Source organism: Leptinotarsa decemlineata, unplaced genomic scaffold (assembly GCF_025532065.1).
Source record: "Leptinotarsa decemlineata unplaced genomic scaffold, Ldec_3_MD MMD2_tig00026307_RagTag_RagTag, whole genome shotgun sequence".
Taxonomy (NCBI): Eukaryota; Metazoa; Arthropoda; class Insecta; order Coleoptera; family Chrysomelidae; genus Leptinotarsa; species Leptinotarsa decemlineata.
In genome coordinates, this window is record NW_027412681.1 from 6,809,130 (window position 1) to 6,835,653 (window position 26,524).

Consider the following 26,524-nt stretch of genomic DNA (forward strand, 5'->3'; position numbering starts at 1 on the left):
ACTGACAAAGCAATTCATAATTTGGTGTTAAAATGTATAATTATGATATATTATGTACTCAATATGCGGATAAAATGCCCGCAGTTTATTAGTTGTGAAAAGAACTATTTGGGGAATATAAGTAGTATAGTATAACAACAGTAAACTGTCCAAAGACAGTGATACATCATTAATTGTTCTCAAAATATAAGAAATATAAGAAATTGCAAAATGTTTACTTCAACTCAAGTTTGTATAGCTATCTCTCATGTCAACTGTTTTGTCTTCGATTTTATGTAAACGTATTTGATTTATCAGATCAGATATTGAAGACATATGTGAAATGATTCGATGCACAAAATTTATTCAACTTACAAATAGTCTTGCGTCGCCAGGTTTGAGATTTTCCAGGTCGGGAGTGCCGGCAGGAGTCCCGGACGTAGAAAGTTTCTTTCCCAGCAACTTCAGCGGGCCTTGATTGCAGTTATCAAAGCCGCCAAAGGTTTCAGCACGTTTTGGCAATATGGGAGATACGTAAGTGTCGCTTTGATGCTCGCCTGCCGAACTGACGCTTCTGGACAAATTCGTTCCAGTTGTGTATAATGAACTGGCGAGCTGACTAACTTCCTGTAAGAATAAATTCATCGTGAACGAATAGTGAGATGAGGACATGAGTACGTTAAAACTGATCAAACTATTGAGTGATCAGAATATGTGAAAAAATTGTCGACCAGTTTTTTCGATAAATAATTGTGACTTACTTGAACTGCCCTCAGAACTTCTTTCCACATTTGTCCGGTATCGGCGTTTTCACTAACCAAATGTCGGTATGAAGGAGGGGAAGGAGGTTCTAACCCCGCAGCTGCCAATAACTGCAGCTGTAAAGACATCTTCTCCTCCAATAACAGAGCTTGCTCTATGTCCTTCTGACGCAGCTGACCTATAATTACCAACACAATGAATCCGACTTCAATTAACAGGATGAAAATTGAAAATAATTCAACCAATAGATATCACTAACCTACTGAGAAATTCAAATAAGGGGTTGAACATGCAACCAAAAACCAAGCAATTCATTTGAAACCATCTGAAAGAGAGTAATAAAACAGGTGTCGACTTCCTGAAATATTGTATAAAAACAATCATTTTAAGAGAGAGCAACGCTATTGACGTTTGCTATCTCAAATTTCAGGTTATATGAATAATTAGTAACGTTCAATGTTATTTGCGAAAATGGAAGTAACCACATTCATTACTAGAATTGCATTCGCAAAAAAAATTGCGGGAGTAAATTTATTTTAGGTCTAGACCAACTTTCTGCAACTGCAGGTATAATTGCAACAGCTGCAACAGCATAAACTACACCTTACGATTTAATCTTCACGAACTTCATTTTCAAAAATTCGTTATGGATCTTCATCAAGTAACGGCCGAATCAATAACAAAATTCTTATATTCATTCAAGAATTGCGAACTGTAAAACGGGTTTGATGGGATTGAAACCGTAGAAACATGTAAACCATGCAAGATGTCAATTAAATACATAGTAGATAATACACGTGTGTTCAGGTATCTCTTCGATATGCAAGTTATCATTCAAATAAGAGACCTCTCTGTTTACAGGCAAAATGTTGACTGTGTGGTCTTCATTTTTCACTTGTAGAAAAAAAGGATGCTACATAAAAGTTTGTGTTTTACTGCATATTTTGTTGACAAGTGCACTCTTATACAGCTCCAACTTCACTTGGACAGGTAAGCACATACCAGCCAGGAAATACTCTCCTGATCCTCACAAGAATTGTACCTGCGAACCATCTTCAGGGATATCCTCCACAGCAGCCATAATGGCATGCCGAAGAAAGTAAGGCTGATTGGTCAATATTGAAGTTGTCGGATGCTCAAGGTGCAAGATTTTCCTTCTGGTTATAATGAATCATTGTTTGAGCTCAAGTATCTGGCATAAAGGTCTCAAGAGTGGTTAGAAAAAGGAGGTACATCACGGTAGAGCCCCGTTTTAGCGTGACCAAGCGATCTATGACGAGAGGGCGCTGAGGGCTAGCTTGAGTCATACAGCCTTTCGGCACAGTTACACATTTCTTAAAATGAAGCCATCATTGGAATGTCATGCGGTTAGGGAAACAGCACCATGAGGGATCCTGTTATTCTCATATTCAACGTTGACATCGTGGAAGCACAAACCTGATAGCTAAATTTGCTCACTATTCTATAAACCAAGCGAGCATGCAAAAAACCAGCAAGCAGTGAGACAATGAACAGCCAATTTACAGAAGACGCGATTCATAAATATCCGTTTGTCCGTCAATCCCATAGATGGCGTTTTGGTTGAGCGAGAGTCACTTTTCTTATTCGCGCTCGATTTTCAAGAACAGTTGAGTCCATCAATGCATTTGTGGTTCAGCCCAACACAACATATGACAGCAAAAAGCACTGCCTGGTGTTTCATTATAAATACTTTGTTTTGGGGTTCTGTCTTCAGCTAACCACATTATGTTATTAATAAACCATTAGGACAGAGGGCATACTTCAAAAATACCTCATATTTAGATCAATTTATATACTTGTGAATAATCAATGCGCAGAAAAATGACAGTTACTGCACTTCTCAGATTTGGAACACATTAATAATGATAATATCCAATACTGGAAGGCTTTTCATGCAGTTACCCGTACATGCAGAGATTGTAGGAAGAAATTAGCTTCTAGTCATTCATTGAATTCTGTTTGATCCTCATGAAACACATGTTTGTTTAAGCATCGTACATAAAAATAATGGAAAATCCGTTTTTAAGTTTGTTAATTATGATACTATTTTACAATTTGTCGGAACGTAATACAACTTCTTTGTATGATGTCGTTAGTTGTAGAAACTCTGCACTAAGCTTATAGATTTTAAGCAAAACGCCCAACTCACCTATTTCAATTGATACACCAGTTGAACAAAAATTGGTTTAATTGCAGTAAGTTTTCATTCCCATTGGTAAAATCAGTGTACCTAACAAGTACACATATCACTAAATGGAGTGTAAAAAATTCAAATTCGAGAAGCGCCTCGAACATAACTACTGCTGACGTAATCATCATCTAGACCCCCCCGCCCCCACGTCATCAAAAATAAGCAAAGCAAAGATCCCCGCCCCCTATAGTGCTTACGTAATACTTGGAGGCCCCTTATGAATGAAAACATTTTCAGTGACTTTGAAACTGCTGTATTTTCATTTGTAACGGTGAGGCAAAGGAAGAAATAAATTGCCAATTTATAAAGTGAATCCAAATTTGATAACATTATTGGTTTATATAAATTTTCAGTTGGTTCTAAGTATGGAAATTTAGAAATACATTTGATAGATATATTCTGAAGTGAAATTAAATATTTTAATCAAGAATATACAAATACAACAAACTTTTCTAAACTTTTTTATATCTGTATGGGAGTTTACAGTGATGAATAAATTACTTTTGACTTTGAGTATGACATTATAATATATGTTCATCAAATATTTGCATTCAATATGATTTCTCATTATATGAAGAATACCGATAATCGGTGATTTTTTTTATATGTATTTATGTGCAAAGTGAACTCATGAGTTGAAAATAAATGCTACAATTACAACGTCCAGTTTTTACCCACACCACCCTCTGTCTGAGTTCAGCAAGATGTAAAGATGAATGATCATGGATGAAAAAGTATAAAAGTTTCAGCACATCAAATATATCATTTTAGATCATTTCTGTGGAGGAGGATATTACTTGACTCATTTTGTGACAATTGTAACATAACAAAAAAAAAACACGATTACAAAATTCTGTTTTCTTTCAAACAGATTCCCACTTGTAGTTTGTATATATGTTATGAAAATTTGTTCTTCGAAACTTCATTTAGAAAACCCATTTGAATACAATAAAATAATTCCCCATTCACGACACAAAATCAAATGATCTACAATGCTACAAGTCATGCATTTTTTCTCAGTATGAAGTTACCTTCGATGTCCGAATCTGTTTCTGTCCAAAAACAAAGAGCAACACAAATATATTTACACTAACAGATGATACCAAAATTATGGTTAAAGATTGGATAGGAAAGAATACTTGATAAAAGACATGATCACATGCGTTTTATTTATACAGAGGAAATTGATAGTGATATCGGTTACCCATACAAAATCATTTTTCTTTATCACCCACAATTGACCTTTATAAAACTTTTCAAGCCAATTTCTATTATTGACAAAAAATGGAAAAAATGGATCAAACATCTGTGAAATAAATTAAAAAAAAATACATAGAGACACAAAAACATGAAACTGCTGAAGAATAATTTTTACTCTTATCGTTACATCAACTTTTGTGGATGAAATAGTGTAAGATTTTCTGGGACGTTTTTTTGAAAATCTTTTTGAGACATTATTTCCTGAATTAATTTCATATTTCTTTAATTCAATTTATGCATTTTTTTTTGTTATATAACTTGTGAAACAAATGTGACGAAGGAAATCAGATAATATGAATATAAACTCAATATGAAGATCACTTCAATTTTTCATTTGATGATCGCTTCAAGTTTTTTATTTGATGTTTTCAACGAAATATGCTTGCAATAGTTATTCCTTCCTATTTTTTATTTCTGATACTTATCTGAAACATAAAGATGTCTCAGATAATGACAAGGTATTTTGAGTTATTTTTCTGTTTAACCTTCGATTCAAATTTGTATTGTACGACAAACAAAATTTCATTGATTGTTATAAGTAACCGACATATGCCATTTTCATTTATATCAATGAAAAATTTAAAGAATCAACTTACCTATGAGGTGACGAACTTGGTTTTGTTTGGCGTTGAGGATACTTTGTTTTTCTTCCGAACTAGAAACAAAGATGTCTTCTTCATCTTCTGGGCACGATTGAACGGCTTCTCTGGAATGAAATTGGGATGTGAAATAATAATTGTTTGTTTGATATTGTTAGAAAAAATAAATCTTCGTGTATTCAAAACTCAAGACAATGGAATTTATTCATTTGTTTTTTTCAAGTGTTTTGAATAAACAGAGTTCATGTCAAAATAAATTTACCATGATGCGTACCTTATTGCTTGAATCCACTGCTGTTTGTCTTTTGGTTTATGAACCTTCAATTCAAACATCTCGGGATCTGCGGGATTTGAAGATATCAGGTAAATGCCCCTGGAATCTTGTCCAGCTTTTTCTCTCACTAATAGTTTTTGTAAAGATACCACACCAGCCTGAAATATTGTTTTATTATCAACAATAATGTTATGCATAAACAATATTTTTCAATGTATGTATATTTACAAACAAAGTAATATATGCAAAGATTGTATAATTACAACTTAAATAATCCCATAAAAAATGTTCAGAGATAATAAAAGAGGAAAGACGATGAAAAAATAACTGATACCCAGTGGAACTTCAATTTTTCATTTGATGATCGCTTCAAGTTTTTTATTTGATGTTTTCAACGAAATATGTTTCTTCTTCATCAAATTAGTTATTAATTTTTATATGTAATTCTTTTTTTTTGAATTTTGTGACAATTATTGTATTCAGAAAAAAATAGAAAAAATGTTACTTGTTTTTGAAAGATAAATCAATGTTCAGCATTACGGTTGTTGGTACTAGGAATGACAAGTGATAAATATATGTTACTGCATCATTTCATAATGTTTCCAATTGTTTAAAAGTTGATTTTGTGGTAATATTTCAACATCAAATATAGAAGTTTTGAATTAATAGAACAGAATTAAATAATTTTTATATATTTTTATGATAGGAAATATTTCAACTCGGCCACAATGAGATGGTACAGAGACCACTTTCCATTTTATTTTTCATTTCTCTTATACAAATTTTTGTATCAAAAGAGACCAGTTGGTCAGAATTCAAATTTTATTATGAATAAGAATTTATGTAAAAGACAAAAAACATAAGCCCAAGAATAGACTTTTGAGGTACGCCACATGAAACTCCTCATCTGTAATTTGAATTAGCTAATGTATATAAATTGTTTTATTCCAAATGAATTATTTTGAAAACAGATGAATACATCATCTCTGTTGCCAATTTGTTTCAATATTTCAACTGGAATGTTAAACTGTATCAAACTTTACACAGATTCAATGACAAAAGTCTACACTTAATCTAAATCTATTTTCAACTGCTTGTTAGTAAGTAAATCTAAAGCTAAAAACTCAGTATTCGTAAACCTCTGAAAGCCATATTATCACGAATAAATTATTTTTTTTCTGAATATTGTGAAAAGCTTTTGTGCATGGGTATTTTCAAAACTTCTGTAAAGATAGGAAGCAACAAAATTTTGCAATTTCTTTTGAATAACTTATTGATTTAAACATATTAACTGATTTCATAATGAGTTTAGCTATTTCTGATTAGATAAATTTCAGAAAAGGGGCAGATATGAGATCATATCACTAATAAAAACTATCCACAAAGATGTATAGATCATGGACGGAACTTTCTTCCGTATTCAAGGAAAAGAAAAAATATATTCGTACCTAATTTTGATTATGAACATCGAATTACACAGAAATCACTTTTTATCCAGATAGTACACAGAAAATTAATAATGGAGTTGACATAAATGTCATATGTACGTGCATAAATACATGGTAATTTTTACAACATAAACATATTAAAAAGAAAGCTTTCAGAATCTAGGTTGAATTTCAGAAGTTTATAGTGAAAACCTTAGTTTTAGTGATACATTGCATTTTTCCTTTGGTGCACAAATGGAGGAAAACAATTATTACTCGAGATCGGCCATTTCACTCACCTTATTGTCAGGAGTGAAAAACGAATACTTATGCGAATTCTCTTGCAGAAAAAATAACACATCCGAAAGAACGATGACCAAGACAACCTGCATCTTCCCCCTCCCTTGCATCAGCATGGCAACTCCTTCAAACTTCAAAGACCGATTGCCTTGCAAAATATCCGACTTCTTGAATTTGTTTCCTCTGTGGACCGTGTAAGATTTGGCATCGATTCTATTGTATATCTCTAACTTCCTATCTTCTTTCTCTTTTTCGGCTACCCTGGCATCGACGTCCACCAGAACCTCCTTGACCAAGGCGAGAGCCTTCTGCAAGGCCTCTTGCTCTTGTCTATTTTCCTTGCTGGTTTTTATCAGCGGCTCGATGAGCAATGGGTACTTCGTCAGTCGTTGCGTTACGAATAAAATGCATTCTGGTATGCCTTTCTTTTTAAGCAAGGGATTAGTCTGACAATGTCTAACGAACTCGCCGAAACGCTGGTCATTTTGGAGGTAGTACTTATAGATTTCTACCGCGTCTCTATGCCTGCTACAAAACTCGCCTGGAAATATAGATGGTATGAAACGGTTTAGCTAATAAAATTTTAACAGAATTTATTAAGAGCAAACACTACCACATTATAAATATGTGGTGAGGTAGGGGTGACCATATCGTAATTGTGATGAATTGTGGTAACAACAGTGCCCATGTGCGGAATGGTTGTATAGGTTTTTAATTATCTCAAGTTTATATCAGTGACTGATACATGTAGACCAGAAAAATGAAAGTTGTGTTGCCCTGACAGATATCTGAGACGTATCTATCAAATACCAGAGAAACAAATAGAAGCTCCACTCTCATTCAGCATTTCAGCACAAATAATTTATGTCTCCTGTATAAATACATGAGTTGAATGAGTATCCTATCGATTGTATTGAATTTAAAACATTTCACCATAAAATTCCCAAAAAAAACTTGACAGATTTTAATTATACAATGATAATTATAACGATTTATTTTCCCAAGAAACTTACAAAGTTTATAGCAGTGAAAAAAAAATTATTCAAAAAATTAACTATAACATAATGCTTATGAACACTGAATAGAAACTTATGATTCATGTTCTTCTATAAAAATACATTTGTAATTGCACTTCAACTAATTCGATAATGTTTATCATTAGGATTATTTAGAAAATCAGAAACTTCACACCCCTGAAATTGCAAAGAAAACCATATATTTTAGTCTCATTTTTTCACATTTGCCAGAAGATATTTTTAAAACATTTATATTTGTAAATATTGAAAACAATCAACATAACCAAATAGTCAATACTTGAATAAGCACAGCACTAAATTCATATGAATGAAATTTCATGATCATGCCTCTAGAGACCCAGATCAAAATAATATTTGACAATCTATATTTGATCATTACTTGCAGAAAAAGATAGCAACAATTTAATTATCGATATTAATGACAGGAAGTAAGAATTTTGAGAAGTTACGAATACTTCATCAACTTCACAGCAAAAGATTAAAACTCTTTCAGTTTGTGTCTGAAAGTTACTTCTTTGCATGATCTACACATCCATGTATAGATTTACTTATTTTCAAATTGATTACTTCCTTCCTTTCTTTGGAAGATTCCCTCATCCCCTTTTTTTGTATCACGATGGAGTAGTAGAAAGCCAAAAACTTTCTTTCCCATTAAAACTCCCATTAAAATCTCCAAAAGGAGATTTTAAAATCCTTAATATTATTGTAAGAGTTTACAGGTAAGATGTAAGAAAAGGTAGTTGAACGACAGGTAGTTGTATGAACCAGGGAGCCAACCTTGAAATTCAAAGAGTATAGGAGTTGTTGATCTTATAAATTCAAGAGTGGAGACCTACATAACTCGAGTTGCTTGTTTAGGGGTATGTAGTTATGTAGGTCTCTACTCTTGAATTTGTAAGTTTGACAACTTCTACAATCTTCAGTGTTAAATTTCAAAGTTGGCACCCTGGTTTGTACAACTACCTGTTCTTACATCTTACCTGAAAACTCCCGATATAACGGAGTTTTCAAACTTCACGTTTCAGTTTTATACTTGATAATGGGGTTTAACCCGAAACCGGTCGTATAAATAAAATTAACTAGTGGTAATTAAACAAAATTGTTTTTATTCATTTCATTAAAGTGATCATGAATTACCACATAATAAACAAGTCATCAATCACACATATTATTATGTTTATTTATTTCTACACTCTGGTAGGGATCTAGATGCCTGTTGTTAACTTATTTAACTAATCTTAATGAACTAAAGTTTATGGAATGGTTTTGTTGCAAAATATGGACGACTGCTGATTTTTCAGGTCTTCCATATTTTAGGTGTGCTAAGTGTTTCTTATATTTCAGTTTAATAGATCTTTCAGTGTGTCCATAATTTTCTGCATCACAGTTCTTACATTTAATTTCGAATTACGAAATTCAATGTAAGGACCGCGGTGCCAAATATTATGGACGTGTCAAGGTGTTTAAATAACGGTTTGGTGTTGGGATAAAACTCCAGTAATATTCACAATTAAAATGATCTATCTTGTCACAAAGAGGTGGGATTCTCTATACATCAACTAATATTTTCTTTTGAGAATCGTGAACCAAGAAAAAAATACCCCCAAAACACTAGCTTTTCTTCAGAATCCTCTTAGATTCACTTCCACCATTAACTTTGAATGTACCAATAGACGTTTATCTGGAATCCTAGATGAATTTAATTGACTTTTGTGTCCTCTAGAAACACAAGTGAAATAATTACTGCATCGAGCAATGGACCAAAATTGAAATTTCTCTCCTGATAAGTTCATATTTCAAGAAGAATTTTACTTAACTCACCGTAAGCAGATTTCAATTTAGTCGCATGGTGATTTGAGAACTGTTCCAAAAGAATATCAGCGATCGAAGTTACGACAGGATTCTCCCTCTGCCTTTGCCTAAGTCTTGATAATAATCCTAAATGTAGTTCAGTCAGATCGTTAAGTCTTGGAAACATCCTTTCCAAACTGGGGCCCAGTTGAAAATATTTTTGTAAACCGTCTACGAATACCTACAAAATTTCAAGATAGTATATCTAGGTACTAGAATTTTTCATTGATGACATTGAACTACTACAACTGAACGATAGAAGTCAGATAAGTTTATTGGAATAATCATAGAACCATAACTTTTTGACTATACACTTGTTGCTACTAAATAAGAGAACAAGAAATTAATCATTCAATATTGGAAATCTTACAGTATACCTCTCATTTTGGATAATTGAAAAACATGAAAGTTATAACTGGAAACTGGGGTGGAATAAATCCAAAACAAGAACACTATTCCCAAACACCAGCACTACAACACTGTTCTCATACATTCAAAGACTGTTGCAATTCGGGTTTCCGGGAATAGCCTTTTTTTTTAATAAAAAAAAATTACATAAACTTTAATACGTCTTATTTCACATTTAATAAACTAGTATAGGACAATCATTAAATTTGATCGTCAATATATTTTCAGCTAAAGTTTGAGATTCAGGCTTTCATCGATATCGATAAGTATATAACACAACTCAGTACAATACATTTTTATTGAGATACGGAGCTACAAAAACACATGACATTAAAACGGATAAAACTTTAGAAACAACCAATATGTATGACATTAAACCATTCAATAGTGAATATCTAACCTTCTGCATAACCAACAAAGTCATACAATGATGCTTCTCAGTCAAAACGAATTCATAAATATGTTCTTGACGTTTCACTTCCTTCTCCTTCAACTTCCTAGATATTTCCTTGCCCACATAAGGCGACCACGAATCCGGTTCAGATTCATGTAAACCTAAACTAGGATCGGAACACAGATCTGCTGCCGTCAAGGGGGAATCGGACAAAAATTCCAAAGGAATTATTGGAACATCATCGGGAAAGCTGAAAATGAAATATAATTAAAACGCTGCAAAACAGAATTGGTCATTGGACATCAGTACTAATTTTGAAAAATGTAATTGTAAATAAATTGAAAAACACGTAAATCCGGGAACCCAAGAAAAAGTCTGATTGTCTCAAATTTTGCATTGCCCCCCGTAGAGTAGATTTCATGATGATTGGGCTTGTTAGAGACTCTCCGCTGCCAATTATTTTCCAGATCCTTGAGAAATCTAATGGGGTATTGTCAATAAAATACTTGAAACTCCTGATAGAATTGACTCATGAGACTTGAAAACCACATCAATTTACCGCCCAGGAAACTTAGCCTGGCCAGCGATGTTCCTAAACATATTGTTGTAAATCATGCCCGAAAGAAAATAACGCCGGCTGCCACTGGTAACCATAAGTCAAACGTGACGTAGGTAAGAGCGCGCGAATGTACGAATATTCCCCGCCACTCTAGAAGCAGCGAGAACAATGCTACCGATTTCGACGGAATTTCGGTAAAATGTCTACGGCATTCGATTATGATATTTAAAGGCTAGCGACGAGGATATCGACAATGTCAAGTGGACATTACAGTGCGGTACGCGAAATGATTTAGTAAGGCGATAGACATTCAAATAATAGTTGAAGTTTTAGTTTAACTGTTTGTTGTATTCAAAGTGAAATAAAGTTAAGTTTGATTATTCAGTGTAGTCAATTATTGCTCAACCCACGGATAAAAACGTAACAATATTGACGAAAAATTTTAATTTCAATGTAGTCAGAACTTTCTATTTTCTAATATTTTTAGAAAAAATAAATTATAAGTTCAACAATTTAATGAAAAAAGGTAAACCAAATTAATCCATACATGCAGAACAATTAAATCTAACAAAAATATGACCCTTTTTTGATAACAAATCTGACGTTCCGTCCATGGAGGAGCATGTGGTTTGGGTTTATCATATTCATAACAGACTGATGAACGAAGAGGAATGCTCATAACTTTTTTATGGATTCCCGAGTTTAGAAGTATTTTTTCTTCACTATTTGTATTTTACTCATTGTCTGATTATTTTCAATATCACGTCTATTTTAATGAATTTATGCTGATTCCAAAGCCTGAGGGTACATTACCTTGCAGAATCATGGTGTCCATGGGAGTCATTATCTTTATCATCACAAAGTATTTGGCTGAAAAGCAAAAAGGAAATTAGCTGACCGATTTCAAAAAGCTATTTGGCTCTGGCCCATACAAGCGAAGGCCAACTGAAAACAAATGAACAAACACAAAAATCGAAAGAACAAAACAAAACGTTCGGGTAATGTGATATACACTGTATGTGGTGGGTGTGACTTGCGATTGAGTAGAGGAGAACAGAGAAAAAGGCATGCTCGAAAGCAAATAGCATGTGAAGCTTTCGCATGAAACGAATAAACGAAAATTATAAAAAACGTACTTCTAAGAATCTTCTTAAAACCTTCTATACTGAAATAAATACCGCCAAAATAAAGGAGAGCTAACTGGTACTGAAGAATGGTTATTCAATATAATGGCGTACCGCTAAAAGAAACTAGAACAGATGTGAAAATATTTAAAAAACAGTAATAATGCTGGGAAGTGAGGTTAGGACAGGAACTTACTTCACTCCGAGCTTTGTTGCCACCCTTCGCCACGGCGAGTAGCATAGCTGGCTCCTCCTAGAAGGGAGGGGCAGGGAAGAGGCAACATATTAGCCATACACCCAAATATTAATAAATCAAACACATTTTGAATGGCTTTCGGTAAAATGTACCTATTACTACTTGGAATACATTAAGGTTGGAGGTGCAAGTACTTCAACAGTAATCTCAATCTTCTTCAACTTTTCAAATTGATACTGGTGTTCTCCAGTGCTCTGCCTTGGACCCTGGTTCTATTCAATTTATATATAAATGAAATTGCTAAGGTAAACTTGACATATATATGCTGGTGTTATATCCCCTGGTGAAAATTTGCAACTCCAGCTTCTCAGTACATACAGAATTCCGCTACGCTCTTTCAAAATTGACATATACATATTTCCACGTACCCAACTCTGCCATGAAAGTGTCACTAATTTCTAAGTTTGAAGGCTGTGGATTTTTGGAATTTCTTCCTCACGTTTCGCTGTCGCGAGTGGCTAGCTTCCTCAGAGGTTCATACATCCTTATATCAAATTTTTAATCATATTAAAAGAAACTAAAGACACAAAGAGCCAACTCGTTTTGTGGTTCAATCAAATAAAACTGTATTTCTGCACTGAAAAACTAAAACAATAAATATGAAAATAGATGAATACATTCCTAAATGAATTTAACTGTTGCGTTTCAACAAGTTTGACTGGAAAGAGCATAGTCAATATCCGAGTTTGAAGCTTATGTCAACTCTATGTTCCTAATTCATTAACTTGGCATAACTTACATTATGCTCAATTATAAAGTAGATTCGCTTATGGAGTACTTTTGACATTTGTCGGAGAAGTTTAGGAATGAATTGAAGCGAATCGGCGGAGAAAAACCTGCAAATATCCCTAAATGTTTCCAATTATGAAGATGGAGGCAGATTTTAGCCTTCAAAACGTTAAGTACTTGTATAATTTCTCAGTTATTTTTTTGATAGGCGAAATCATAAAATACGATAAGTTACTGATAAATAGAAAGTTTTCTTTGTGAAAAATACTTTGAAAATTGTTTATCGGGGTGAACTAAAAACCTTGCTCTTTCTACAGTACACATATTTTTCGGATTGTGTAACGTGAGCATCCCCAAAAAAGATAGATAAAAACCCTTAAGAATTTTTTTACAGTTCCTGGAATTAATTTCCGTTAATCAGCTGTCGCCCCCATAAGAACGACAACTCTCAGAAGTTGAGAAACTTGTGCGAGCTAAGGACTAACGAGGTCTTACCTTTAAACGTGTGATTCTTAACACGGTTGCAGAATCATCCCAGCTTCAACCAGATAAATTTTCTCGAGAAAAATATCTGGTCGAGGCAAGAATCGAACCCACGGTCTTCCGATCGTGAGTCAAATCAAATTCCTGAATCATTGACATTTCTGCCAACTCTGGCATGATTTCAATCATTCTATTTTCCATGATTTATTGTAGGAGGAGAGGTGGTTGTGTCTAAGGTTGGGAACAAGTACAAAAAGTGTCAAATTAAAAAAGGCATTAACTTCTGAAACAACCGAGTTTAAAGTTTGTAAAGGTCATCAAAAACTTTAAATTGACATGTAGTTGGACACAGAACACACACAGAACAATTTTTTGATGTCGTCTTCGGGAGGAAGTGAATATGGAATTAAATTTTTATAGAAAATCTTTCAGTCCACTGTCTGTCCAAGATGAATCAGGCCAGCATTGCAAATTCGGAAACATTTGTCCATTTTAGAATGTATTTGAATGCAGTTTTGAAATGAGGAGTTTAAAAATTAGCAACTTTTTACTAGTTTGACCAGCTTTGTATCTGTTATGTTTATCTGTACTGGCCAACCCTATCTTGGATAAAGTGTATACTAGACAAGTTTTCATTGATAGATATGAAAACATTTCAGTATCTAACATTCTTGTAACATTAAATTTTTCTACGAATTGACCATCAAATTATGTTGGTTAACGTTGGTTAAGACTCACCTTCTATAACAGCACTTTTTTATTAATGAATATTTTTATCGTTCAACAAAAAAAATCATATGAAATGGTATTTGTTATCCCTCCAAACTGTAATGTATTCCACTTACGTATTTCTACCGACAACAAATAAATTTTCACACGTAAATAAATCAGGACAACCTGTCGCACTAAAAGAGCATCACGATAAACCAATTTTTATTGTAAATAATATGAAAATCGATTGTTTGGATTCAAAATCACTTATTGAAAAATGAAAGAACATTCGTGCCCGTCAATCTGCCGATATGATTTATTTCTAGTGATTCACCTTTCTTTCTATAGTATATACTTTATAAACTTCTGTTCATAACTATATTGATAACATTATAACTGATATCATACCTGATTGTGGCACAATGGGAGTATATGATCCATGTTTATCTGACCACTTGTGCCAGTTCATTATCACACCCTTGATTATAGAAAATACAGATATAATTTTCAGAAGACATTACTCAAGCAAAGCATTAGAAAAATTCAGAAGTTCTATAGCCCAGGTTGACTAGCAAATGTTTCATGAATCCTTGAGTGATGTTAATAAATCAACAAACTGGCTCGTAGAAACATACAGTGAAGTGACAAAGAAATGTTTCCCTCTAAAAGTACAACCCAAATAGACCCCTGTAAACTGGTTCAATGATGAATTGGTAAGTAAGCGAATAATTCTGTCAACTGTGAAGTTAATCGCAAACAGCATGAATGATCCTGACAACTGGTCGACATACAGAAAATTGAAGGCGGATTACAGAAACTCCATTATTATCTCTAAAAAAATGCCTATGATTTTTTTTATTTCCCACTAAAAATATATCGAAAGATAGCTGGCGCATCGTTAATTTCGAATTGAACAAAAAATCTAAAAACATTGACAACTCATCTTTCAGTCCAGACGAATTCAATATATTCTTCAATACAATTGCTGAAAATATTATAAAAACAATACCAAGTTCCTCTCTCAACACTTCTGATCTTTTGAGAAATTTACCATCTCCAAAATCAAGTTTCTTCTTAGCCCCAACTACTCTAGACGAGGTCTTGTCAGCTATACGTAAACTAAAAAAAAACAGTTCCGAAGATGCTTTCGAAATAAATGCATTACTTATCAAAAAAACATCGGACATTTTGCTTGAACCATTGGTTGCGCTAATAAATAAGTGTTTTTTAGATGGCATTTTCCCGGATTTATTCAAAATCTCAAGAGTTTTGCCTTTACCGAAAAAAAAAAACCTTGAAACTATGGACAACTTTTGCCCAATCTCAATAATTAACACGGTTTCTAAAATTATAGAAATTTTGCTCAAAGAAAGGTTAACACATTATTTTGAAAAGTTGTTAACTCTGCCCTCATTGTTCATTCTCGAAACTGCCTGTCTAGTATATAAAAACAAAACACTTTACAAGTTCGCTGATGGAATCACCCGCCAGAGAAATGACATAAAACTTCCAATCCCAAAAACAAATTTAATAAAAAATTCATGCATATATAACGCTGCCAAAATATTCAATCATCTGCCAACAGAAATAAAACATTCTGAAACATATGCTGTGTTCAGAAAAAAATTGAAAACTTCTCTTCTGGATCTGGCTTTATATAGTATTACGGAATTTTTTGAGACAGTGTTCACTGACGTCTAACATCAGCTCAGTATGTTATATGTTATATGTGTTATTTAATTTATTTATCTTAATACTAGTTACAACCAATTGAAAATTAAATTAATTGATAGTCCTATATTTTATTGACAATAAACATGTGAACCATGATATATCAAGTTTTATGAATGTCTACACTTTGTCGATAAGATTATTGTATCTTCAGACAATAAAGTATATTTATTATTATTATTAAAAGAATAACTTCCTCGCCAACACTCAATTTGGTTTCCGCCAAAACAAATCTACAATAAGGGCACTAGTGAAGGTCGTAGAGGACATTGTCCATTGTCCATCCTTTCTATGTGCGATTTGTCCAAGTCGTTCGACTGGGTAGTCACACGACCTACTGTTAGAAAAGTTATCTTATTATGGGGTTGGAGGAACACCACTCAAATTGATGTCATCGTATTTAACAAATAGGCAACTACTGGTCAAAATGAAAAATACTACATCCGAGCTAAGGACAGTGAAACATGGGGTTCCACAGGGATCGGTCCTTGGTCCTTTGCTTTTTATCTTTTACATAAATGACATTTGTCAGCATATGCTACAGGATACAGCCACCATTCTTTTCGCTGACGATACGTGACTTATCAATAGTTCGTCACATTTTTATAGCCTCAAAATTCTTTCTGACAATTCGATTGACCTTGCTAGAAATTGGTTTTCTGCAAACTCCCTACAACTAAATGGTGAAAAAACGCAACAACTGATTAGATCCAGTAACAATAAATACACATCAGGAGAACACTGTAAACTTCTTGGAATTACAATCGATGACACTCTCAGTTGGCACTATCATACTCAAAAACTGAACAGCGAGGTTTCCAGTACAATATTTCTTTTAAGAAGATTGAGATATGTTGTAGGTCCCGAATCACTTAAGCAAATATATTTCTCTTTGTTTCACTCGAGTATTAGCTATGGAACCATTCTATGGGGAAATTCCAGCAATGCGCTAAACATCTTCAGATCACAGAAGAAAGCTATTAGTCTTCTGGCTGGAGTCGGACTGAGAGATCACTGTCGTTCCCTCTTTACTCACATGAAAATAATGACACTACCATGCATTTACACACATCAAACCCTTTGTGAAATACACTCAAATAAAGGAAACTATACTGTTTCGTCAGATCTTCATAAATACGACACGAGATCAGCAAACCAAATAGCAGTAAAACGTTTCAGGCTAAATAAGTCGAAGTCAAATTCCCTCAATTTGAAACTTCAGCTCAGAAGTGGGTTCCCTGAATGATATACATTTTAAGGCTAATGTGAAATGTCTACTCCTAAAAAATTGTTTTTGTAGTGTAGAAGAATTTTCGAATTATTCTTTTTAATGTATATAAAAAAATGTTTTTGTGAATGACCTGATCGTTTTTACATTTTTACATATTGTCTCTCAATATTTTTTGTACTATGTGACGTGCTGTAAACCACTGTGTTCAAGCCAATAAAGTCTATCTATTTATCTATGAAATATTTCTTAAAATGACATATTTCCTTTACTTCAAGTTACAGCATTTTATAAGGACATTTGATCTCCCATCACCTTTTTATTTCTTCGCTGCAAATAACAATTTGATGAAGATAGTTAATGAATACCTGAAAGTTAACAGAAATGTCTTCGAACATATTTTGAGAGTTTTTATATTTTGTGTGAAAACACAATGCAATATTTTTGAATTTTCGCTCTAATACGAAACATTTAGAATACATATTTTTTTAATTCATTATTTATTCATTTGAAATCCTGTCTTCAATAAAAACCATGACGACAAACTGATAGCTATAATGAATTTTATGCAACTTTTTGAAAATGAAGGTTCCGTAGCAGGATCAATATGTACATGTTTTATTTTTTCAAGAGAAACTATCTCGTGAACAGACGATTTTTGATATAGGCAACGTTTATGAAAATGAATCAAAATCATCTACGAATTCCAAAACTATCCTAGAATCCGGGTTTTTCATTTGAAAAAACTGAAGATTTTTTGAGCCCGCGGGAATATGAACCTTAACTTTTGAATTAAATTTGTGTTCAATTTCAAAACAATTTGACGCGAAGTAAATTGGTAAAAAAAATCATATCATCTTAGGTTTTCAATCTTGCACATTTTGATAAACTCGTCTTAAAATGAAATATAACTAATTCCTATGCCGTTCTTCAAAAATTTTTCAATAGTTTATCGGATGCTCAACAAATCAAATAACTGCAATAAAAGCTACGAAGCTAGCAACACAACTGTACAACATATAAGGTGTTCTAAGCCAAGCAAAGGATATGGTTCATGAAGTTGGGTACATAAAAAAGAGTGTATAAGTGTGAAGAGTAACATGTAACAGCTGAAATACGAAATATCGGCGATAACTATACAAAACAATGGTCATAAAGAATACGAGTTGTCTATCAGATACCAAGAAGCTAATCAGAGTTATAATAAAGATTAAGAGTTAACAATTTTGCGTTAAAAATGTCCGTTTTCAGTATTTACTTCCTTGAAAAAAAATCCAATTAATTAAAAGAAATATATATATATATATATATATATATATATATATATATATATATATATATATATATATATATATATATATATATATATATATATACAGGGTGTCCCTGGACTTCCTCTTTTCCTCTCGGGAATGTATAGATGGGGTCAAAATATCACCAGTACTTCATATAACTTTTTTTCCTAAAAGTCTTCGTAACCAAGTTACGGGCCCTCGAAGTTACAAAATGAAAAATGTTTTTCTTTGATAACTTTTCAAGTGAATATTCAATTTCATCCAAATTTTGGTAATTGACTGAACAAATGAATTCCGTCGATGAGATTTCATGCAGGAGTCAGTTGTTTTGCTACAAAGTCAGGAACGGACTACCCCCGATGGTCCACACCCCAAAACTTTGAAATGACAGATATTTTTCAATATTTTTCAACAAAATGAGGTTACTTGGACAATTTTATGAATGAAAGTACTCGTGTGGAAAGTCGATCGGAGCAACGAGTCTTGATAAAAATGTAGTTCTACTCGACGACATCAAAACCGCTCGTCCACCATTATTTGAAATGAATAATTATCAAAGCAGAAATAATAATGATAACGTTAATTCAACAACATTTTATAACAGGAATAAAACAAAGTATGCTAAAATGAAGTCGTAAACAAAAAGTACAGTACCTATATGGAAGTTTAAGTCACAATTGTGATAGCAGATATTTTTTCAAAAGAAATATCAAGTTCTGTAGATTCGTGGTGTTTTTAAACTAACAAGCTACTCTACTATGAAATATCGAATTCATTCCATATTTTGTATGTACATAATACGTGTGGAATAATCACGTTTCTTGTTGATCAGTTATCTGAATCTCATGAAACTCAACATTCGAATGTTTCAAATTCTTCTTCACAGCTAAACTGTTGAGGAGTTTCACTGATAATTATAATTTTATGGGAGAAATTCTTTAACACGAATCTAAATTTAGCTGAAAAAACGCACATCGGAAAAAATATTTACTATACCAATAAAAAGCAAACGAATGAACTACAAAAACGGCTGCACATGATCAGGTGAAAAATATCCAGGGAATAATTATGTTCCATTTCTTTCACAGATGTTGACAAAAAAACCTTTTAGAAAGTTTTGATAAAAAATGAGAAACTGGAATGCGATTTTGTTTTGTTGAGTGGTGCGTTGTCATATGACTATCATTGTATTGTCAATATTCTATAGGATATTTTGAATTTTTTTGATATGGCCGAACTGTTTACATTCAATGAATATGCAGATATGCATGTATTTTATGGACGAGCATTTTGTAATGCTGCAGAAGCTCGTCGTCTGTATTCCGAGCATTTTCCCAATCGAACGGTACCGTCAAGAGAAACATTCGAGCGTGTCGATCGCAGCTTGAGGGAGACAGGTATGTAATAATTGATAATTAATTTGAGCACGTTGTTTTATTTCGATATTATTGTAGGTACACTTTTGCCAAAACGAGGTGGTGAGGGCGCTCCTAGGACTGTACGTACCGTTGTATTGGAGGAAAATATTTTGGAAGCCGTCGCTGATGATCCTTCAATGAGCATCAGAAATCTATCAGAACAGTTCCATACATCCAAGTCCACTATTCATAGAATAATTAGGGAACAACTGCTCCACCCATTTCACATCCAGAAGGTACATGCCATGACACCTCAAGATTTTCCAGCACGACTGGAATATGCCAATTGGTTCATGGATAGGCAAAGAGAGGATATGACTTCTATTAATCGAGTTTTATTCACTGATGAAGCAGGTTTCAGTAGAGATGGAGTTATCAACTCTCATAATCTCCATATATGGGCCGAAGAAAATCCCCATGGGATATTGCAAACCAAACACCAACGGAAATTCAACGTGAATGTTTGGGCTGGTATCATAGGAAACCATCTCATAGAACCATTCGTTCTACAGGACCGAATGAATGGAGAACGTTATTTGGAGTTCATTCAGAACGATTTGAATGGACTTTTGGAACATGTTCCATTGCAAACCCGAAGAGATATGTGGTTTATGCATGATGGCGCTCCTCCTCATTTTAGTTTGATTGTGCGTGACCATCTGAACCATATTTTCCACAATAGATGGATTGGTAGAGGTGGGCCATATTCATGGCCATCGCGGTCTCCGGATTTAAATCCATTGGATTTCTTTCTGTGGGGGCATCTGAAAAGCCTTGTTTACGCTACACCTATTCACACAAGAGATGTATTGTTGAATAGAATAACATTACATTGTGAAGCCATACGAAACGACCCTGGAATGCTATTTCAAGTACAGAGAGGGTGTCTTCGCAGACTAAGAAAATGTATAGAGAGAGAAGGTGGTCATATCGAGCAGTTTCTGTAGCGGATTTTTCATTTCTGTTTGCTCTTGAGGCTCTTGAGTTTCGTTAGTTAAACGTGTTTGCATTATAAAAATTCGTTATGAACATTTTACCTATCATTTCCATTTTCCTTAAAAACTAATATTTTCGAATAATGGTAGACATCTCAGGATAAATGTTGTTGAATTAACGTTATCACTATTATTTCTGCTTTGATAATTATTCATTTCAAATAATGGTGGACGAGCGGGTTTGATGTCGTCGAGTGAAACTACATTTTTATCAAGACTCGTTGCTCCGATCGACTTTCCACACGAGTACTTTTATTCATAAAATTGTCCAAGTAACCTTAATTTGTTGAGAAAAATTGAAAAATATCTGTCATTTCAAACTTTTGGGGTGTGGACCATCGGGGGTAGTCCGTTCCTGACTTTGTAGCAAAACAACTGACTCCTGCATGAAAGCTCATCGAAGGAATTCATTTGTTTAGTCAATTACCAAAATTTGGATGATTCTGAATATTCACTTGAAAAGTTATCAAAGAAAAACATTTTTCATTTTGTAACTTCGAGGGCCCGTTACTCGGTAACGAAGGATTTTAGGAAAAAAAGTTATATGAAGTACTGGTGATATTTTGACCCCATCTATACATTCCCGAGAGGAAAAGAGGAAGTCCAAGGACACCCTGTATATACATATATATATGAGAGTGTCATGAAATTCAAGATTTATAAAAACATATAAACAAATGTGATGATATACACAAATATTCCCTTTTCCTAGTCAACTTAAAAAAATTATTGTGATGATTTCAAAAGCAAAAATATCTCTCGTTCAAATTATTGATCCAACATTGAAATATAAGAGTACGAATGATTGAGAAAAAATCAATCTTCAAAAGAAATACCGAAAAGGGTAGTTGATGGAGTTCCTGCATAAGTCAACTTTTACTTATAATCTCATAATCAAGTTAGGGTGTTATTTTGTACGACCTGTCGCAGTAAAGAATCTTATACTGTCAGTTATAAAGGAATCAGTTCTATAAGATTATTGAAACAAACATATTTGTAACTAACTGTCCGATGTTTCCGGGATTATCAGCCGTGGTCGGACGTTTCGTCTGCTACTGCGGCAGGCATTATCAAAGGCGCCGCATCGAAGAGAAAATGGTCCAGGTGCATTGGTACTTATAATGGGACTAAGTTTCGGATGACAAAGATTCTCCTAATCATTGGAGAAGAGTCGGATCATTCAGTTACAAGAGCAGTTGCTCGTCGGATACCTAGTCTCATTGTGAGTACAAACGCACCAGGACCATTAAAGCACTTCCACTGTCGCCGCATCGCCTTTGATAAGGCTTGCCGCAGTAGCAGACGAAACTGGTTAAAAAAAATCTGTTTAAAATCTGTTTTTCCGTTAATCAGCTGTCGCCCCCATACGAACGACAACTCTCAGAAGTTGAGAAACTTGTGCGAGCTAAGGATTAACGAGGGCATACCTTTTAACGTGTGATTCCTATCACGGACGACAGGTATAAAAACCTACAGAACACGGCTAATAAACCCGGATACTTCGGACAATGTGTTAGACACTGGCCGTGAAAGCCTACATATCATGATATTAGTAACTGCTCCAAAGTTAATTATTATCTAGGCCATTTTGTTGTAAAAAAAGTCATAGAATAGTTGGAATATGAAAATTTTCTACCTATCTTTAACCTCTATTATTTTTGCTAGGAAGTAGACCTGAATTATCTAGGTGACAAAAATGATTTTTTGAAATCCGAAATTTTGAGTTAGAATACAAAAAAGAGAAAAATTTGTGGACAAAAAACACCCAAACCTGAAAACAAACAGCAGAGTTCTCCAAATTCAGTATACACTGTGTCCAAGATAAGAATGAACAGCGTGGGGATATCGGAAACGGTAAGTGATACGGGATCGATTGAATTAGAGAAAAGTAGTGCATTTATGTGCCCAATAATATGCTATTTAGAAAGTTTTGATATTCTGAGTAGTTTCGAACCCGAAATTTGAGAATTTAAATTATATTTTCTCCTAGCTTTATTTTCAAAGGAAATGCAAAACGAATAGCACTTTGCCATGACCACTTTTTAAGGACTACACGATAACGTAAGCAGAATTTTTCTGCGACGTTTCGTATTTTAGAAAACATCATCAACTTTATATTTTCATATGGGCCGAAACTAAAGTATACCCTGTATACTACTCCATTTTTCATTGTGAATACAGAAACGTTTCACACAATATCATTTCATAACAATTTCTCTCGATTACTTAACCTGCTTTTCTTCAATTTTAGATGGTATGCGCTGGAAAAAATGACACATAATGTTCTGTTGTCATAATAATACTGTTGTTTGGCAGAATTTTTGACATATTACCGTTCCTACTTTTACATCTTGTTACCTACCTAATTTATGTTGAAAATGGAAAGAGGCAGCTTTTCGAATACTGAAAAATTTGATATGTTGTCATGTTACATTCTGTGCCCAAGAAATTGTGTTAATGCTGCACGTGCGTACTCTAATAAAAATCCAGAGACGCGACAACCTGGTAAATCAATATTAGGGTTGGGATTCTCGGTACGAATGTAATTGGGCCTTTTATCTATCCAAACAATTTACCAAAAAGAGCAGTACATAAATTTGTTAGTAAATGATTTGGAAGACTCTCCAGATAGTTTGCCTTTAGCGGTTACTCGCAGCTGCTGCTGGTTTCAACAAAATGTTGCTCCAGCACATAACGCTAGAATTGTTTGTGATTATTTGAACCGTCGCGTCGCTTCCCAGGACAGTAGGTTGGCACTAATAGTGATACATTCTGGTCTGGAAGGTCCCCCGACCTAACCCCACTAGACTTTTTCCTTTGGGGATATATCAAGAATCAAGTTAACTCTCATAATTGTCCAAATGAAGAAGATTTGCTAATATTGGTTACTACATCCTTTAACAATATTGTTCCGAATATGTTAACTCAAGTTTTAAATTCGTCTGTGAGACGAGCGTACTTGTGCCTAGAAAATAACGGCGGGTTATTTGAAAACTTGTTATAAGTTTGTGTTCATTTCTTATAATACATATTAGCTCCTTGTCATTACATTACAATTACATTTTATAAACTGAATTTTTGATATTGCGACTCATCTTTGTATTCAACAACGCAAAAATTCCGGTAAGTAGTAGGTTTAAAATATATTATAAATAAGCGCGTACTATCTAAAATTGAAAAAAAGTGGGTTAAATAATCACTTTTCATTTTTCGCGAGAAATGGTTATGAAATCATATATTTTAGTAGTATACTTTAGTTTAGTTAGTATACTTTAGTTTCGGCCCATATACAAATATAAAGTTGATGATGTTTTCTAAAAGACGAAATGTTGCAGAAAAATTCTGCTTACGTTATCCTGTAATCCTTAAAAAGTGGCAAAGTGCTATTCGTTTTACATTTCCTTTGAAAATAAAGCTAGGAGAAAATAAAAACAAAATTCTTAAATTTCGGTTTTTCTCGGATATCTCCGAAACTACTCGGAATATTAAAACTTTTTAAATAGCATATTATTAGGCACCCAAAAGCACTACTTTTCTCTAATTCAATCGATCCCGTATCAATTACCGTTTCTGATATCCCCATGCTGTTCATTCTTTCTTGAACACAGTGTATAATTATTAAATTCTATACAGAAACTCAAGCAAGCAATGTTCACTGGATGTGTTAACTCTTGAAAAGATAGCGAAATAAGATGAAAAACACTGGAATAAGAATATGCGGGTCTCATTTTATAAGAGATCGGATCAACTGTCAAGAGTCGTCAATTTTTTTCTCAACATGCCAATAATCGCCAACTCTACTAAAAAATCTAATTTTTTTTCTCTAAACACAAATTTCCAAAAGTCTACACAATTAACACAGTTACAGAGATGATTCAATTCCGCTATCATACTGATTTACTTTACCCAAAAAATCTTTCTGGACTTGTGAATCACGAGTCAGATTTATAGTTCGTGTTTATGAAAGGAATTATGGCGACACTCACCTTGTAGTACTGTTTTGAGAACCAGACAAGGAGGCCGATCCTCTTTTTGTAATGGAATTTTTTGCGTTTGTTAGCGGCCCAGCGAAGCTAGGCAATTTACTAGTACTCTGAAAATTCAAAATAAATTAGTATTTTAAGAACTAACATTCACTGAGAATGACGATAACAATGAACGAGGATTCAGGCAGAGAGGTTTGCACTAAATTACAAACATTTTTCATCGTTACTTAACTTTCACTACTACAGTGACTAAAACCCTAATATTTTTAGATCCCTTGATCACCAGCACAGATGGTCTTTTAATGTGTGGGGTGGAATAACTGGAACGCAAGTAGTAGGTCCTTACTTTTTTACGTTACATTTAAACGGCGCCATGTTTCTCGGATTTATTAGGGATAATTTGCCTATGCTGTTGGAAAGTATACCTTTCAATATTCGTCAACGGATGTGGGTGCAGCTAGATGGTGCTCCTGCATACTTTGATAGACGTGTTAGAAACGAGTTAGATCGACAATATCCAAATAGATGGGTAGGACGAGGAGGTCCACAGAACTGGCCAGCCAGGTCTCTGGATCTTACAAGTCTTGACTATTTTTTATGGACATATATCAAAAGTATTGTTCACGATACACCGCCAACGACACCTCAGGATATGAAAGTATGAATAAGAAGAGCGTTTTGTTTCATATCGCATAATATGTTATCCAGAGTTCAGCACTAATTTCAAGAAAGAGGTTCGCCTGTGCATCGAGAATAATGGACACCATTTTGAGCATTTATCGAAATAATAAACTATTTAAGATTCTTCATTTTTCAATAAAATTACTTCATTAATGCTTTTTTGCTCTTCATAACAATACAGGGTGTTCCATTTCTAAGATGAAAAAATTACTTACTCCTTTTGTGTAAAATCCAGAAGAGATAGGTATAGGGAACCCTAATATAGTTTTGAAGGAAATCTTGTTAAATTGTCAATTTGTTTGGAAAATAATTTCATGAGATATGCATTGTTTATTGAAAAAAATAAAAAATTCATATGGAAAAAAATAGATGTGGTAAGTAAATGAATGTCCGCAGCACGTTTTAGTGAGAAAATGGAAACACTCATTTATGAAAGTTTATACTTGCACCAAACTTCAACTACATATTCGTGATGAGTGTGATAATTACATAAGTAACAAAAAACATATCACCGCCTCTTTTGCCTGATAATTACCTGTTTATAAAACAATGAATTTGTTCCACAACTAACTAGCTCACCATGTGAATGAAACAGATATACATAACAAATGAATACAAGCAGTATACCAACCTTCACGTTTTTCACTTTGACACATTCTTGAATATTGTCTTTACACGTATTCTGGTGAACAGTTGTACCACAGCCTAAAATGAAAAAATACTTTGGTTACTGGAAACAGCTGAACCACCATAATTTTGTGACAAGAAAAGAGCAAGGGTCAGAAGACATTTTGTTATTATCGGGTATTTGTAGAATATCTGGCA

General features: G+C 33.7%; 1 protein-coding gene across 5 annotated transcripts in view; it reads right to left on the reverse strand.

The window, feature by feature from the left end:
• Nucleotides 1-26,524, reverse strand: part of cyst (rho guanine nucleotide exchange factor 18 cysts) — a 153,262-nt gene that overhangs the window by 12,548 nt on the left and 114,190 nt on the right. For all 5 annotated transcript variants that reach the window (XM_074181205.1, XM_074181207.1, XM_074181203.1 and 2 more), the window contains 10 exons: nt 26,331-26,404; nt 25,019-25,125; nt 11,876-11,932; nt 10,510-10,753; nt 9,672-9,882; nt 6,813-7,354; nt 5,087-5,244; nt 4,810-4,919; nt 741-919; nt 355-606 (listed from right to left, as the gene is read on the reverse strand). In XM_074181205.1, the coding sequence (XP_074037306.1) occupies nt 355-606; nt 741-919; nt 4,810-4,919; nt 5,087-5,244; nt 6,813-7,354; nt 9,672-9,882; nt 10,510-10,753; nt 11,876-11,932; nt 25,019-25,125; nt 26,331-26,404 (1,934 nt within the window). The remainder of the gene's footprint in view (nt 1-354; nt 607-740; nt 920-4,809; nt 4,920-5,086; nt 5,245-6,812; nt 7,355-9,671; nt 9,883-10,509; nt 10,754-11,875; nt 11,933-25,018; nt 25,126-26,330; nt 26,405-26,524) is intronic.